Here is a 16,554-nt window from a genome sequence, read left to right on the forward strand (position 1 = left end):
AGGGGCCAGGCCGGGGGGCTCAGGCCACTGACCACGGACACAGGCTGCCTCTTCCTGTGCATGGAGGCTGTGCATGGAGGGCCTGCAGACCAGCAGCCCTGTAAGCAGCTGCCTTTGTGCTCCACAGAAGATGGCCTGGAACGTAGAGGCGGGGAGCCGGAGGGGTCCCTGCCTGTGCGCACGCGGCGACGGCTCCCTCAGCTGCCCAGTGAGAGGGCCGACAGCCCTGCGGGCCCGGAGAGTAGCAGGAGGAGTGGGCCTGGGCCACCGGAGCTGGGCAGTGAGCAGCCCGGCCACCTCTTCGGCCAGGAGGAGTTGGACCCTGACAGCCTCAGCGATGCCAGTGGTTCGGACGGGGGCCGGGGCCCTGAGCCAGGGGTGGAGCCACGGGACAGCAGACGCAGGAGCCCCCAGGAGGGGCCCACATGGAGCAGGGGTCGGTGCTCACCAAGGGCCCCTGGGGAGTCAACTCCCACCTCTTTCTTCATTGGGGACCAGGATGGGGATGCTGTGTTACCTAGGAAACCACTTACGGCTCCAGGGGATGGGGAGGGCTTAGGGCAGGCAGCCCAGCCCAGCCCCCCAGCACGGGATGGCATCTATGTCAGTGCCAATGGGAGAATGGTCATCCAGCTACGGCCTGGACGGTCCCCAGAACCCGATGGCCCTGCCCCACCCTTCCTCCGGCAAGAGAGCTTCACTAAGGAGCCAGCCAGTGGTCCCCCAGCGCCTGGCAAGCCCCCCAACATCTCCAGCCACCCACTTCTACAGGACCTGGCTGCTACCAGGGCCGCACGCATGGACTTCCACTCCCAGGACACCCACCTGATCTTGAAGGAGACAGAGACGGCCCTGGCGGCCCTGGAGGCCCGACTCCTCTCCAATTCTGTGGACGCCGAGTGTGAGGGGGGCAGCACTCCAAGGCCGCCGGAGGACGCCATGTCTGGGGACTCGGACGTGGACACTGCCAGCACGGTCAGCCTGCGCAGTGGCAAGAGCGGACCCAGCCCCACAACCCCGCAGCCCCTGCGGGCACAGAAGGAGATGTCGCCATCCCCGCCAGCTGCACAGGACCCAGGAGGCACCACCCTGAGCAGTGCCCGTGAGCAGCCCTCAGAGAGACAGCGTCACCCACTTGGCCCGACGGACATGGGCCGTGGAGAGCCAGTACGGCGCTCAGCCATAAGGCGTGGCCACAGGCCCCGAGGGTCCCTGGACTGGCCCAGTGAGGAGCGTAGCCCTGTCCTCGCCCACCCACCCAGCTCAGAGGTGATGGCCTCCAACCATGAAACCCCTGAGGCCACCGGGGCAGGACGGCTTGGGTCTCGCCGGAAACCAGCAGCCCCACCGCCATCCCCCGCTGCCCGGGAGGAGCAGAGCCGCAGCTCAGCCAGCTCCCAGAAGGGGCCGCAGGCCTTGACCCGCTCCAACAGCCTGTCCACCCCTCGCCCCACACGGGCCTCCCGGCTGAGGCGGGCCCGGCTGGGGGATGCTTCAGACACTGAGGCCGCAGATGGTGAGCGGGGATCCCTGGGCAACCCTGAGCCTGTGGGCCGGCCAGCTGCTGAGCAGGCCAAGAAGCTGTCGCGCTTGGACATCCTGGCCATGCCCCGGAAGCGGGCCGGCTCCTTCACAGGGACTAGTGACCCCGAGGCAGCCCCTGCCCGCACCAGCTTCTCTGGCCGCAGTGTGGAGTTGTGCTGTGCCAGCCGCAAGCCCACCATGGCCGAAGCACGGGCTGTCGCCAGGAAGGCTGCCACCACAGCCACCAGCACGGGTCCCCGCCAGCCCTTCAGCAGAGCCCGCTCGGGCAGCGCTCGATACACCTCCAGTGAGTGCCAGGGCAGGTGGGAGGCCAGGGCCAAGGCAGAGCTGCCAGTAGGTCTGCAGCATCCTGGATGCCAGCTGAGTGTTGGCTGTGGGCCCCTGGTCCTGGCATGAGAGGAGCCTTTGTTCCCAAAGCTGGGGTCGATGTGTTGCTGGACTCACGTACACACACACATGTGCATGGCTGAGGGCAGGGCCCGCAGTGCCCTGATGTGGGTTGAACACCCTAACCATCTCTGGCGTGGTGGGGGCCTTCCGTCCCCCAGGGTGGGCCTCAGGGCCCCGAAGCCCAGGCTGGCCCTCCCCGCTCTTCTGTACTCCTGGCTCAGGCCCCTGGTGCCTTGCGGTCCCCACGCCATCTGCCCATGGGCCTGGGGCCCTAGGCCTGGGGAGGGCACTCCTGTGGATCTCTGCCGCAGTACTGTGGCTCAGTGAAGGGTGCCAGGTACACCTGTGCCCCCTGCTGGTAGCTGCTCTAACACCTTTCTGAGTCCGCAGGCCCCATGGCCAGGGAGGGAGGGAGGGCTGTGAGCAGAGCCCTGCCCCCCAGATGTCCATGGGCACAGCAAGCAGGGATGGTCCTCTGTGGCCACCAGAGCTGGCCTCCTACCTGGGGTGGCCAGACATCCGCGTCTGCAGAGCGGGGCCCACCCCGCCCGCCGAGGGAGCTGAGCTGTCCTGCGAGTGGATTGGTTTGAGGCCAAGGTGTTGCTGCTACTGCCTTCTGCCCTGTGCTCCCACCTACCCACCCATGATCCCAGTGGAGCCTCTTCCCCAACTCCCAGGGTCCTCCCATGGCCCCGCCCCAACTGCTGGCTGCACCGGGCAGGCCCTGCGCGTGGCTGGAGGCTGAGGCAGGGTTTGCTGGAGGAAGGGGTGGGCTGGGGCCGAGGGTCACCCCTGCTTTGTGGAGCCTGCCATCCCTACCCCACGTGGTGCACTGGTAATGTTTGATCCAAGCATGCGGCTGGCCATCATCCCCACCTATGGTGCAGGTGCGCAGCTGCTGCCGGGCTCTCAGAGCAGGGCTGGTGAGGAGGCTAGGACTCCGCCCAGCAGGGGTGGAACCTGAAGCACTGGGCCTGACAAACTGAAGCAGGCACCAGGGAGGGGCTGCAGTGGCCTTGCTCGGGCTCTGACTGGTCCTTGCCTGTCTGTCTGGTCCAGCCTGGGCCAGAGCAAGTCCTGGTGGGGAGGTTTACTCTGTTTTGGCGTCTGCCAGGCACTGCTTTCCCACCACCTGTAAGGGGGTTTCCCACCTAATCAGGTGCAGACTGCTCCCGGGTCGCAGCCACTGGCCTGGGAGCACCAGGCTGCCTTCCCTGCATGTGCCCCTGGGCTGGTGGGGGCCTTGTGGCCCCTGGAGCTCAGCAGCTGTTGATGTTTCAATGAAGGGCTACTGGGTTGGGGCACCAGCCTTGACGCTCCCCAGCCCTGCAGCACTGAGCCCTCGCCCACAGGGACCCTGGGACTGCCACAGGGTGCTGAGTGCTGCTTTGTTCTGTTCTTGCTTCTGAAACCAATTCACTCACCAAGACACGCGGCGCCGGCAGCAGGGCTCGGATTACACGTCCACCTCTGAGGAGGAGTACGGCTCCCGCCACGGCTCCCCCAAACACACACGCTCCCACACCTCAACAGCCACTCAGACCCCGAGGGCTGGCAGCTCCAGTCGGGCTCGTTCCCGGGTCCCCGGTCCCCGGGACACGGACGATGATGAGGAGGAACCTGACCCTTATGGTTTCATCGTGCAGACGGCAGAGATTGCAGAGATCGCCAGGTGAGCAACCCATTCAGAGTATATCCCCTGGGTCAATCCACTGAGTGCTGGTGCCTTTTCTCGAGTGAGAGCACCCTGAGGGCAGGGACCAGGCTGGGAGCTCCCTTCTTGAGTGGATAGATGGTACGGCAGTTGGCTGGCTAGCTGGATGGATGGATGGATGGATGGATGGATGGATGGATGGATGGATGGATGGATGGATGGATAGGAGGGTGGGTGGGTGAGTGGGTAGATGGATGGATGGGCAGGTGGATGGATGAATGGGCGGGTGGGTGGGTAGATGGATAGGTTGCTGGATGGCTGGGTGGGTAGGTGGGTGGGTAGGTGGGTGGATGGATGGATAGGATGGTGGGTGGGTGGGTAGATGGATAGATTTCTGTGTGGGTAGATGGCTGGGTGGGTAAGTGGTTGGATGGATGGATGGATGGGCAGGTTGATAGCTGCATGGATGAATAAGTGGATGAATGAATGGATGGGTGGAGGTTGGATGGATGGATGGAAGGATGGATGGAAAGGTTGGTGGGTGGCTGGGTGGGTTAATGGATGGGTAGATGGGTGGGTAGATGAATAGGTGGATAGATGGATGGATGGGAGAGGTTGGTGGGTGGGTGGGTGGATGGGTAGGTAGATAGATGGGTGGGTAGATGAATAGGTGGATGGATAGGAGAGGTTGGGGGGTGGATGGATGGATGGGTCGATGGGTGGGTTGATAAATAGGTGGATGGACGGGAGAGGTTGGTGGGTGGGTGGGTGGATGGGTGGGTAGGTAGATGGGTGGGTAGATGAATAGGTGGATGGATAGGAGAGGTTGGGGGATGCATGGATGGATGGGTCGATGGGTGGGTTGATAAATAGGTGGATGGATGGGAGAGGTTGGTGGGTGGATAGATGGAAGGATGAATGGATAGGAGGGTGGGTGGGTGGATGGATGGATGGGTGGGTGGGTGGGTAGATGGATAGGTTGCTGGGTGGGTGGATGGGTGGGTAGGTGGGTAGGTGGATGGATGGATGAATGAGTGAGTGGGTGGATGGATGAGTGAGTGGGTGGATGGATGGATGAGTGAGTGGGTGGATGGATGGATGAGTGAGTGGATGGATGGATGGATGGATGGGTGGTGGATGAGTGAGTGGGTGGATGGATGGATGGATGAGTGGGTGGGTGGATAGGTGGGTGAGTGGATGGATAGATGGATGGATGGATGAGTGGGTGGATTGACGGATGGATGAGTGCGTAGGTGGATGGATGGATGGATGAGTGAGTGGGTGGATGGATGGATGGATGAGTGGGTGGATGGATGGATGAGTGAGTGGATGGATAGGTAGATGGATGAGTGAGTGGGTGGAAGGATGGACGAGTGAGTGGGTGGATGGATGGATGAGTGAGTGGATGGATGGATGGATGAGTAGATGGATGGGTGGATGGATGAGTGAGTGGATGGATGGATGGATGGATGAGTGGGTAGATGGATGAATGGATGAGTGGGTGGGTAGATGCAGATCTTCCCAGGAGGTGGAGGGCCTCCTCAATGGTTTTTATTAGAAATGAACTCCTTCATGTGGTCATTCAGTAACAGGGCCCTGTCCAGGCCAGGCACTGGGGAGGATGGGGTAGGGAGTTGGGTGGGAGTGAGAGTGGTCTTTGCCAAGCAGTGGTCAGTACTGCAAAGGCAGGCCCTGAAAGGCTGTGGGGCAGGCAGGGGAGGTCCCAGGACCAGGGGGATGGCAAGTGTTTGTTGTGGAGGATGCTGAGCTTGAAGCCCATGAGGCACCTGGAAGGAGGTGGCCAGGAGCAGGCAGCCCTTAGAGAGTGGCCCACACTGGGTTGGAGGCGCAGGCACCTGAGGCTGTGAGCAGCATGAAGGTGGTGGGGAGGACCTGGGGGGCTTGGAAGGATGGGGACTGGGGACAGGGCTCTTGGGATGCTTGAGGTGTTGATAGGAGTGTAGGGAAGAAGGCTGCCATCAGCTGAGGAAGTGGGCATAGGGTTGGGGCTCTGGACAGAGACACTGCACCTGGGTGAGAAGGGGGTTTCCAGGCCTGAGAGCAGAAGGGGACATGGGGGGCCCATGTGAGTTTCTGGAGTTCTCTGCCTTCCACAGTGGGTGAGCTGGAGCATGGGATGTGCCAGGGGCAGGAGGCCAGAGAGTGCTGGGCAGAGGCCCGAGGGCCAGGGGCACGTGCCAGTTGGTGTCACCCGGAGGTATAGGGATGGCTTCCATGTTTTGTTTTGATGTGGAAGGGTGGACCCAGTCCTGAGTGAGGCCAGGGCAGCCAGTGGACTGCGCAAGGCCATCTGGGCAGAGGGCGCTGGGGCTGTTTCTCTGGTCGTGCCAGCATCTGGCAAGGGGAGGGGGAGGGTCCTCAGGGTGGTCTGTTCCTTGGGTGACTGCCAGTGTGGGGGCCAAGGAGGCTTGGGGTAGGGCCTGTCCCCATGAGGATGGGTGGTTGACAGTGACAGGGACCCTGGGTCCCCAAGGCCTGGGCTGAAGGCCTAAGTGGGGCAGGACTTGCTGGTGGCCCAGGTGCTTAAGGGGCCGGCAGGAGAGGCGACAAGGCTGTGTGCTCCAGCAGCGGGCAGGGAGCTGCTCAGGCCCCCGCAGGCCCCTGTCCTCGCTGGGAAGTGTCTGTTACCTCGGCAGGGTGGAGGCCTGTGCCCCCTCGGCACATCTTAGGGGGACTGAGCTGGCAAGGCTTGAGCAGGGGGCTAGGCTGAGCTGCCACTGGCCTCACTGACCTGCAAGGGGTCCCCTGCCTCTCTGGATCTGCCTGCCCCACCCTCTGCCCAGCCCCTACCCTCAGTGTGAGGAGTGCCAGGCTCTAGTTGCTGTGACCTTAGCCCACTCCCTTCCTTGCCTCAGTTTCTCTGCCTGCAGAGCTGGACGCCCGTGGCACCCACATGTTCTATGGCTGAGTCCCATCCATCCCATTTGGGCCCCGCAGCTGTGACGCTGGCCCTGGGGGACCAGAGAGGGAGGAGGTGTGGCCTGCCCCAGAACCAGCAGGGGTCTCTGTGCACCCTTCTTTTCAGATTCCATCCCAGCCCCTCACCATCCCTCCTTGTGGCTGAGGGGAGTTGGGCCTCCCTGTAGGGCCATGGCCAGTGCCTGTGTAACCAGTGGCTAGGCCAGTGTTTGGGGCCAGGCTGGGGAGCACCTCCCCCAGGCCCCACCTCTGGCCGGCAGCTGCCTGGGAGTTGGGAGGGACTTTGAGGCCTGTCTGGCCCCTGCTGCCCCGACTTCCTCTGTGCAGAACCTGCCGTCTTTCCTGCCGGCTGCAGGCTGAGCCAGACGCTGGTGAAGGACGTGGCCATCCTAGCCCGGGAGATCCATGATGTGGCTGGGGACGGTGACACACTGGGCTCCTTGGGGCCTGCCCACAGCGCCTCCCTCAGCACCATGCCCAGCACCCCCGCCTCGACCATCTCTGCCCGGGAGGAGGTGAGCCCCAGGCTTTCTGAGGCCCCTGTGCCAGAGCCACCCTCGAGGAAGGTCAGTCCAGGTCCCCACAGCCCTTTGCATGCCTCGGCTGAGGCCCTGCTGCGCATGCCCCCTTGGTGAGCTGGAGCGTGTCCCCCTGGGTCAGCGCCCCAAACGGCCACTGGAGAGCTCAAGGTCTGGGGAGCTCATGGCGCTTGAGTCAGGCTTGACTGTGCCGTCATCCCCAGCCCAGCTGCCTTCATGGCGGGGCAGGGACACAGGAGGGACCCTGCACAGATGGAAGGTGGGTGTGCTGTGTCCACCTGCCGGGCCGGAGCAGGGAGGTGCAGCTGGCCACAGCCTGGCAGGAGCCTCTGCCCGGGGCCCACGGTGGTGGCCCTCCCTTTTGCAGCTGGTGCAGCGCATCCCTGAGGCCAGCCTCAACTTCCAGAAGGTGCCTCCTGGCTCACTGAACTCTCGGGACTTTGACCAGAACATGAACGACAGCTGTGAGGACGCCCTGGCCAACAAGACACGGCCTCGGAACCGAGAGGAGGCATGGTGCCCACTGCCGCCACGGAGCTGGGTGTCGGGGGGAGCAAGGGCAGGGCTCCTCAAGGGCAGGGGCCATGCTGATGCCGGGCTCTTGTAGGTGATCTTTGATAACCTGATGCTGAACCCGGTGTCCCAGCTGTCGCAGGCCATCCGTGAGAACACGGAGCACCTTGCCGAGAAGATGAAGTGAGTCAGCTTCCCAGCTGAGGTGGATGCCCAGACACCAACAGAGCTGCATGAGCTGAGACTCAGGCCTGGCTGAATCCCTCAAGGGCAGTGGTTTTATGGGTACACTCGTGTGCACCCGTGCAGCCAGCCCTCCTGTGTGCACGTGTATGCGGCTCCCAGCAGGCAGACCCTGAACTCAGAGGAGCCAGCGCCTCCAGGGTGGCCCTTCCTCCCCATCTCTCCTAGCCCTCATCCTGGGCCCAGCCCTCCCCACCGCCCAGTGTTAGACACACAGATGGGAATTTGGTGCCCGTTAGCCCAGGTCATGCATCAGGCCTCAGTTTTCCCCTTAGGCCCAGGTGGGGTGGGATGAACTTCACCATAGCAGAGGAGGTCTGGAGAATTGTGCCTCAGCTCTGTCATCCCTGTCCTTGTCCCCCCATTTCTGCCTCCCCTGCCTCGGACAGGATCCTCTTTCAGAACACAGGGAGAGCCTGGGAGGACCTGGAAGCCAGGATCAACGCTGAGAACGAGGTGCCCATCCTGAAGACGTCTAACAAGGTGAGCGCCGGGGCCCGGTGCCCCTGGGCCCGCCCCCAGCCAGCCTGACTTTGCCCGGCTGGCCCTAAACCTTGTCCCAGCTCCTGTACCCAGAGCCCCGGGGCGGGGCTGCGGCCCCTCAGAAGTTGACTCCACCTCCCTTCCTGCCATGTTTCCAGGAAATCAGCTCCATCCTGAAGGAACTGAGGCGGGTGCAGAAGCAGCTGGAAGGTGAGTGTGGCCCAAGCCCAGGACAGTGAGGGAGGCTGGCAGGGCCTTGTGGGGAACCCTGACTCACAGGGTGGCAGGAGGTGAACTGGATCCGCAGCCTGACCCTCCCTCCCCACCTCCAGTTATCAATGCCATCGTGGACCCCAGTGGGAGCCTGGACCTGCTCACAGGAAACAGGAGCTTGGCCAGCTCTGCACAGCCGGGGCTGGGGAAGGGCCGTGTGGCTGCCCAGAGCCCACCCTCGCCCGCCTCAGCTGAGGCCCTGCTGCCAGCCCTGCCGCTGAGGAGTTTCCCACAGCGGGTCAGCTGTGGGCCTCCCAGCCTCCCGGACCCCACCTTCCTCCCTGATGCCGAGAGGTTCCTGATCTAGGCCCCGGACCTGGCCAGGCTGGCTTCCCTGTGCGTGTGCGTCTCTGCCTCCCGTCCGCCGCACGCCCGCCTGCCTGGCCGCAGGTGGTTCTCCCTGAAGACCCCCACATGTGCCATATCCCCGTGGGCGGGTGCCTCCCACGCCCTTGCTCCCTCGTCAGCTCCCAGCCAGCACCCTACTCACCCTGTCCAGCCCTGTGGCTACCCCCACCCCCGCCCCACCCCCTACAGGTCTCTGGCCTAGCTCCTGCCCAGGCTGCTGCCAAGGTCAAGCCCTCAAGGGCATTACCCCACCTCCTCTTCATCACTGTTATTTTTGTCTTTAGCTTTAAAGGAAAGAGTTGTTGGTGCCATTGCAGGTGCCCCCTCCAGGCCTGACTGGCTCCACCAGGCACTAACCTGCCATACCCCTTTGTACTGGCCTGTGGCCATGCAGAGGAAGAGAGGTCGACTGTGGGGTCATTTGGTGCCAGACATGGAGCTGGGGCAGGCTCACCTGTCCTGGGACTATCTAAGATGGCAGGGCACTTGCCCTGGTGGCTTCCACCTGGCCCCAGGCCTTTTATAGGCAGGAGCCCCACTGCTTCCAGCCTTTGGTGCCAACACAGTTGCCAAACCCATTGAGCTTGGGGCTGTCCCGTGGAGCCCTCCTGGGTGTGGACCGGGGGCTGGTTGAGAGCTGAGCCATGCACACAGGTACAGATACCCCCCCACTCCCATGCACTCGGCTAGTCCAGGCGCCTCCATGCTGCACCGTGAGGACTGTGGGGCATGTCCCCGTGAGGGGCTATGGGCCTCTGTACTTGGGCTTCCAAGGGCCTGGGCACAGCCGGGTGCGTGGCAGCCCTTCAGGCGGGGGTGAGTGCACAACCAAAGTGACTGGAAGCCGGGTTTCCGGAAGCTCGCAGCTTGGCCTGCACCACACGCCCTCCCCTTTGGTTTCATGCCATCAGGCCTCAAGTGGGCATGGGGGCAGGGACGGGCCCAGGAACTGTTGTTTTCTCAGGATTCTTTCAGCTGGGAACATGGCAGGTGAGCAGAGCTTGGCCCCTCTGCCGTGGCCCCTGCTGGGGCAGCCCGTGTTGCCAGAGCCTCTAAGCCAAAGAGCCCATTGGCCGTGGTTGGTGGGGATGGACGTGGGGGGTGTCCCACCTGGACCAGACTGGCGTAGGTGAGCTCCATACCCCACCTGGCATTGGTACGAGAGTCGGACGTGGACAGGGCCAGCTGCTGGGGGAGCGGCGCTGGGGGCTGGAGGCTGGAAGTGGGTGGTTTGTGTCCCCTGTTTACTTTTAGCTGATCTGGGGTTGGGTGTACGGGTTCTGTGCCTCTGAGCCCTGCGGCCCACCTGATGTTTACGTGTGGGGGGGGGCGGGGGGGCAGGTGTCTCCCCCTGGTCCCCGCCCCAAGAGCCTGCTGTCTATATGGAGGAGGTGCTAGTCCGGCCCACCGGGCTGCTGCCCACCCCTGCATGCCTCAGTTGCCCACCCCGCCTGCCCCTGGACATGAAGTGGTCACTCTTCATCCACGGCTCCTTCCCACCCCTCAGCAGTGGCAGTGCAATGTTTTGAATTCACAAGTTCCTGCTCCTCCCCACGCTGAGCTCCTTTGTTCCTCCCCCTCCAGCCTTTGCCTGGGAATTGTCCTTGTTTGCCAGGCTTCTCGGAGGGTTCACTGTACATTCGTTCTCAGGTGGTCTTGTGGCTGTCTTTCGGAAAATGGTTATTTTATATGATTTGTCATGGAATTTGTTCTAATAAATCATTCTTCTATCACATGGCAGCACGCTGGAGCCTGTCACCTTGGCCTTGCTTCTCTATCCATGGTGTTTGGGATGGGTGGGGCCTGCATGTAGGACAGACCAGGGGAGGCTGCAATTCAGAGATGCTGCCACCAGGGGGCGGCCTGGGCTAGAAAGCAGCATTTCCAAATGTTTACTCCTAAGAAACGGAAGAGCTAATTTATGAAAACTCTTCAGTGAGACAGCATCCAAGAGCACTGTTTTTTTGTTTTGTTTTGAGACGGAATCTCACTGTCTCCCAGGCTAGAGTGCAGTGGCGCGATCTCGGCTCACCACAAGCTCCGCTTCCCGGGTCCACGCTGTTCTCCTGCCTCAGCCTCCTGAGTAGCTGGGACTACAGGCGCCCGCCACGCGCCCGGCCAATTTTTTGTATTTTTTAGTAGAGATGGGGTTTCACCGTGTTAGCCAGGATGGTCTCTATCTCCTGACCGTGATCCGCCCGCCTCGGCCTCCCAAAGTGCTGGGATTACAGGCGTGAGCCCAGCCACTGCGCCCGGCCGAGAGCGCTGTTTAAAACTTCGCTCATCCTGCATAAAAATAGGCAGTGAGGCCGGGCGCGGTGGCTCAAGCCTGTAATCCCAGCACTTTGGGAGGCCGAGACGGGCGGATAACGAGGTCAGGAGATCGAGACCATCCTGGCTAACACGGTGAAACCCCGTCTCTACAAAAAAAAAAAATACAAAAAACTAGCCGGGCGATGTGGCGGGCGCCTGTAGTCCCAGCTACTCGGGAGGCTGAGGCAGGAGAATGGCGTGAACCCGGGAGGCGGAGCTTGCAGTGAGCTGAGATCCGGCCACTGCACTCCAGCCTGGGCGACGGAGCGAGACTCCGTCTCAAAAAAAAAAAAAAAAATAGGCAGTGAGCAGGCACACAGCCGCCGTGCGGTGAGCGCCACCTCCTGCCGCAGTTCCTTCTCCCTGCTACGGCTTTGGAGGACACCCACTGCCCGTCATTGCGTCACGTCACTGGCACCCATCACACCCGGGTCACTGGAGGTGTCGGAGGTCGCTGTCCACCTTCAGCCACAGGGCGGGCCCCACGGCACTGATGTGCTGTCGGGCTGCCAGGCTACCCGGCAGCGGCTCAGGTCCTCAGTGAGGCTGACCTTGAGACCCTGGCAGGAGTAGCAGGGCGGGCTTTTTACCTCCGCAGCCCAGCTGTCCAGCTGCTCCGAGCCCCTCCTCCTTCCACTCCCTGTGATGGTTGTAGATCGCCAGATGTTCCTGGGTGGACTGCCTTTATGATGCCACCCTCACCTGTCCTTGGGGACGCATCTGAGTTTGCAAGGGGATGGCTGAGCCGAGCGGCCCACCAAGAACTTGAGGACGGGGCTCCACAGGCCTCATGCGGCCACTCGGGGCCTCCACGCCTTGCCTTGCCATCTGAACCATCTCAGTGCCACTCCCAGGGCCACATTTGAGGTGGTCACTGCTGGCCCAGTCACTGAGACCTTAGTCTGGGCAGCAGACCCCTGAGGGCCTTCTGAGCGGGGCCCTTCAACGGGCTTTCCCAGAGACCCAGGGCCCACTGGAAAGTCAGCCTGAACATACACCCCGGGGCTCACGGCTGCAGAAGGTGCAGGGGGGCGCTGGCCTTAGGGTGGGGCTGGGCCCAGGGGGCCAGTGGGCAGAGATTTGTTTTGGTAGGCTCAACGTTCCAGGACCTCCCCTAAGGAGTGCGAGCTTCTCTCGTTTCTTGCCTGGTCAGAGAGAGGAGGGCTTTGACTGGGAGTAAGGGCACAGGGGCTGCGGGAGGAGGCGGTGGAGGGCAGATGGGCCGCGTGGAGAGGCTGGAACCTGAAGAGGCTGCATCCCTGGTGGAGGGGCAGAGAGGGCCAAGAACATGCCCAGCTCCTGGCCCAAGTGGTCCAGACGTGGGGTCAGTGGGTGAGCCGCTCAGGTGACAGTTGGAGAATGCAGTCAGGAACTGGAACTGAGGAGAGAGATCCCTGTGGGACACGGGGCGCTCGGTGGCTCAGGGCCTGCTTTGGGTCTTGGGTCATTTGCAGGAGTGAGTGAAGCACACATGTGGTTTGTGTCCAATTAATCTTGCTAGTGACAAATATAAGAAACCGTTAGACAGAATGAAGCCCACACCTTTTCCATGCAAAAATTAATGGTTTCTTTTTCAGATAAATTTTTCAGAAAAATTCAAAGAAATGATGGCCAGTCAAATCATGACCAAAAAATATAGTAAACTGTTTTTACTCTCAAATATAAAATTCTGCTTAAAATAAAATTTTACTGAGAAGGTTGTCATGATTTAGCTTGAAGAAGAACTTGAAATCATGCCACAGGCCATTTCTGCTTTTGGCCGTGAGTAACGGGTACAGGATGGATTTGCCTTCTCACCTTGAACAGTGAGAAAATGACAAAATACGTGAAATGGCAGTTTTCAGACACTGGACAGCAGGCAGCACAGGACCGTGATGCCAAGAAAGGAAAGAAATGAGGTGAGCCCGACTGCCCTGCCTTCCCTCCTGCAGCAAAGCTCGTGTCTGGTTTTCTCACTGGTCCAGGTGAGAAGGTGAACCCATCCTGTACTCCTGTCGCTCATGGCCAGAAGCAGGAGTGGCCTGTGGCGTAATTTTAAGTTCTTCCTTAAGCTATCAATTATAAGGGAATTTCTTTCCTTCTTTCTTTTCTTTTCTTTTCTTTCTTTTTTTTTTTTTTTTTTGAGACGGAGTCTCGCTCTGTCACCCAGGCTGGAGTGCAGTGGCCGGATCTCAGCTCACTGCAAGCTCCGCCTCCCGGGTTCACGCCATTCTCCTGCCTCAGCCTCCCGAGTAGCTGGGACTACAGGCGCCCGCCGCCACGCCCGGCTAAGTTTTTGTATTTTTAGTAGAGACGGGGTTTCACCGTGTTAGCCAGGATGGTCTCGATCTCCTGACCTCGTGATCCGCCCGTCTCGGCCTCCCAAAGTGCTGGGATTACAGGCTTGAGCCACCGCGCCCGGCCCTTTCTTTTTTTTTTTGGAGATGGAGTCTCGCTGAGTGCAGTGGTGTGATCTTGGCTCACTGCAACCTTCTCCTCCCGGGTTCAAGCGATTCTCCTGCCTCAGCCTCCCGAGTAGCTGGGATTACAGGCACGCGCCATCACACCTGGCTAATTTTTGTATTTTTAGTAGAAACGGGGGTTTCGCCATGTTGGTCAGGCTGGTCTCAAACCCCTGACCGCAAGTGATCTGCTGCCTTGGCCTCCCAAAGTGCTGGGATTACAGATGTGAGCCACTGCGCCCAGCCTTTAAGTTTTTCTTTATGTATTTCAAAGCTATGCTAGTAGGTGCATGCAATTTAGAATTATTAACTTACTGGTCGATGAGCCGTTTTATCATTATGAAGTCTTCTGTAGTTATTTTTTTATCTGAAGTCCATTTTGTTTCATATTATTATAGTCATGCCAGCTTTTATTCTAGTTAATGTTATCATGATTTATCTTTTCCATCCTTTATTTATTTAAACCAACTCACTTCAAAGAATTTCTATCCTTTTAACGAAATTTCTTGTGGGGCTTGTTTTAAAATATTCAGTCTGACAATATTTCTTTTAATTGGAGTATTTTTAGTATACACCTATTATATTTATCAATGTGCTTAGGATTAAATCTGCTATATTACATCTGCTATTTGTTCTTTTTTCTCCCTTTTTTTCCTTTTTTAGGATTAATTAAAATTTTTTATTTTACATCCTCCAATTTGCTTGTTAGTCATACTTTTATTGTACTAGTAGCAATTACTCAAACAATTATAAAATTAATCTTCCACTAATTATGGTCTAATATGAATTGTTCTTTTACTACTTTCTGGCAATTATACAATTACAATTATAAAATCATTTACAATTATAAAATTCATCCTTCACTTATCAGGGCCTAATGTAAATGTGTACTTTCATCACTTCCTGGACAATGTAAAGATATTCTAACGCTTTATTTATTTATTTATTGAGACAGAGTCTTGCTCTGTCGCCCAGGCTGGAGTGCAGTGGTGCGAACTCGGCTCACTGGAACCTCTGCCTCCCGAGTTCACGCCATTCTCCTGCCTCAGTCTCCCAAGGAGCTGGGAGTACAGGCACGTGCCACCATGCCCAGCTAATTTTTTTTCATTTTTAGTAGAGACGGGGTTTCACCATGTTGGTCAGGCTAGTCTTGAATTCCTGACCTCAAACGATCCACCCGCCTTGGCCTCCCAAAGTGCTGGGATTACGAGTGTGAGCCACCGCGCTCTGCCCTTCTGATGCTTCAAATCCATTGGCCTCTCTCCCACTTTTTGTGCTGTCATTCTCAGGCATTTCAATTCTGCACATGTGTTAAACCACACAATAAATCATCTTATTTTCTGCAGCCGGCGTGCATCGAAACGCACCAGCGTGTTTCTTCTCTGCTGCTCTCTCGTTCTTTCCCTCCTGCATTTCCATGTTTCCATCCAGGACCATTTTCCAAAGGCCTCCATTGTGATCTGTCTTGTTTATTAGTGCATGTTTGCTGTGAGGAATTCTCTCAATTCACTGGGGAGGGTGTCCGAAAATGTTTTTATTTTGCCTTTCCCTTTCGCTTGAAATAGCACCCCAAGTTGGTATTATTTTCTCTTGGTGCTTAGAGAATGTTGTTCCATTGTCTTCCAGCCTTCAGTGCTTACGTGGAGAAGTCAAGAGCCTCACTGTTGCCTCTTTGAAGGTGGCATCTTGTTTTTTCCTGGCTGTTATTTGTTTACTTTATTTTTATTTTTCTAGAGACAGGGTCCTCCTGTCTTGGCCTCCCAAAGTGTTGGGATTACAGGCGTGAGCCACTGTGCCCCACCTCCTGTTACTGATTTTCTCCTAGTTACTGAGTTTTCAGTGGCTTTACTACAATGTGCTTAGGAGTATGTTTGTATTTCTTTATTGTGAAATGTGTAGTACTTCTTGCACATGCAGTTGGTATGTCTTTCATTGGTTTTGGAAAAGTTGCATTCATTTTCTCTTCAGATATTGTTCTGCGCCATTTGCAGTCTCCCCTCTGGGATTCGAGTGACAGATGTGGTAGGCCTGTTGACTGCATCCTGTGTGTCTCTGATGCTATTTTCCGTGCATTTTTTTCTGTGTGCTTCAGTCGTCTGTTGGCTGCTGACCTCAATTCGTGCTCGTTAATCCTCTCTTCAGTTCTGTCCACTAATAGTCTGTTAACCCATCTGTCACACTCTTTTTTTTTCTTTTTTTTTTTTTTTTTTTTTGAGACGGCGTCTCACTCTGTCGCCCAGGCTGGAGTGCAGTGGCCGGATCTCAGCTCACTGCAAGCTCCGCCTCCCGGGTTTACACCATTCTCCTGCCTCAGCCTCCCGAGTAGCTGGGACTACAGGTGCCCGCCACCTCGCCCGGCTAGTTTTTTGTATTTTTTAGTGGAGACGGGGTTTCACCGGGTTAGCCAGGATGGTCTCGATCTCCTGACCTTGTGATCCGCCCGTCTCGGCCTCCCAAAGTGCTGGGATTACAGGCTTGAGCCACTGCGTCCGGCGCACACTCTTTACTTTGGTTATTTTATCCTTAGTTCTAGAGTTTCTATTTGATTTTTTCAAGATTTCATTTCTCTAGTGAAAATTTCCATCTCGTCACTTATTTCTCAGAGCACAGTCATCAGAGTCATTTCAAAGTTCCAACAGTTTCATCCCCTGCTTTTACACTTGGGTCTATATATTTTTTAATGTATCTGGTGACTCTTGACTTAAAACGACACACTGTGACTGGGGAAAAAAAGTACAATCTCTGGATGACATTGTGGCCATCAGAGAGGACCCACCCTGTCCTCTGCCACAGAGCAGGGACAGATCACCAGTCAAGTCGGGCCTGAGCTGTCTAGGACAGGCTGTAGACATGGTAAGACTTGTTCCACTTC

At 58.1% G+C, this 16,554-nt stretch overlaps 1 protein-coding gene across 3 annotated transcripts in view; it reads left to right on the top strand.

Moving 5' to 3' along the window:
- The window catches only part of CEP170B (centrosomal protein 170B), a 31,663-nt gene extending 20,985 nt beyond the window's left edge, over positions 1 to 10,678 (top strand). For 2 of the 3 annotated variants that reach the window (XM_025392714.1, XM_025392711.1), the window contains 8 exons: positions 128 to 1,831; positions 3,364 to 3,607; positions 6,885 to 7,044; positions 7,436 to 7,579; positions 7,676 to 7,764; positions 8,214 to 8,307; positions 8,466 to 8,517; positions 8,640 to 10,678. In XM_025392714.1, coding sequence (XP_025248499.1) covers positions 128 to 1,831; positions 3,364 to 3,607; positions 6,885 to 7,044; positions 7,436 to 7,579; positions 7,676 to 7,764; positions 8,214 to 8,307; positions 8,466 to 8,517; positions 8,640 to 8,887 — 2,735 coding nt within the window. In that variant the 3' untranslated portion in view covers positions 8,888 to 10,678. The remainder of the gene's footprint in view (positions 1 to 127; positions 1,832 to 3,363; positions 3,608 to 6,884; positions 7,045 to 7,435; positions 7,580 to 7,675; positions 7,765 to 8,213; positions 8,308 to 8,465; positions 8,518 to 8,639) is intronic. The other variant, XM_025392712.1, reaches the window with a different exon arrangement.
- Positions 10,679 to 16,554: the final 5,876 nt, after the last annotated feature.

This window comes from Theropithecus gelada, chromosome 7b, assembly GCF_003255815.1.
Source record: "Theropithecus gelada isolate Dixy chromosome 7b, Tgel_1.0, whole genome shotgun sequence".
Classification (NCBI taxonomy): domain Eukaryota; kingdom Metazoa; phylum Chordata; class Mammalia; order Primates; family Cercopithecidae; genus Theropithecus; species Theropithecus gelada.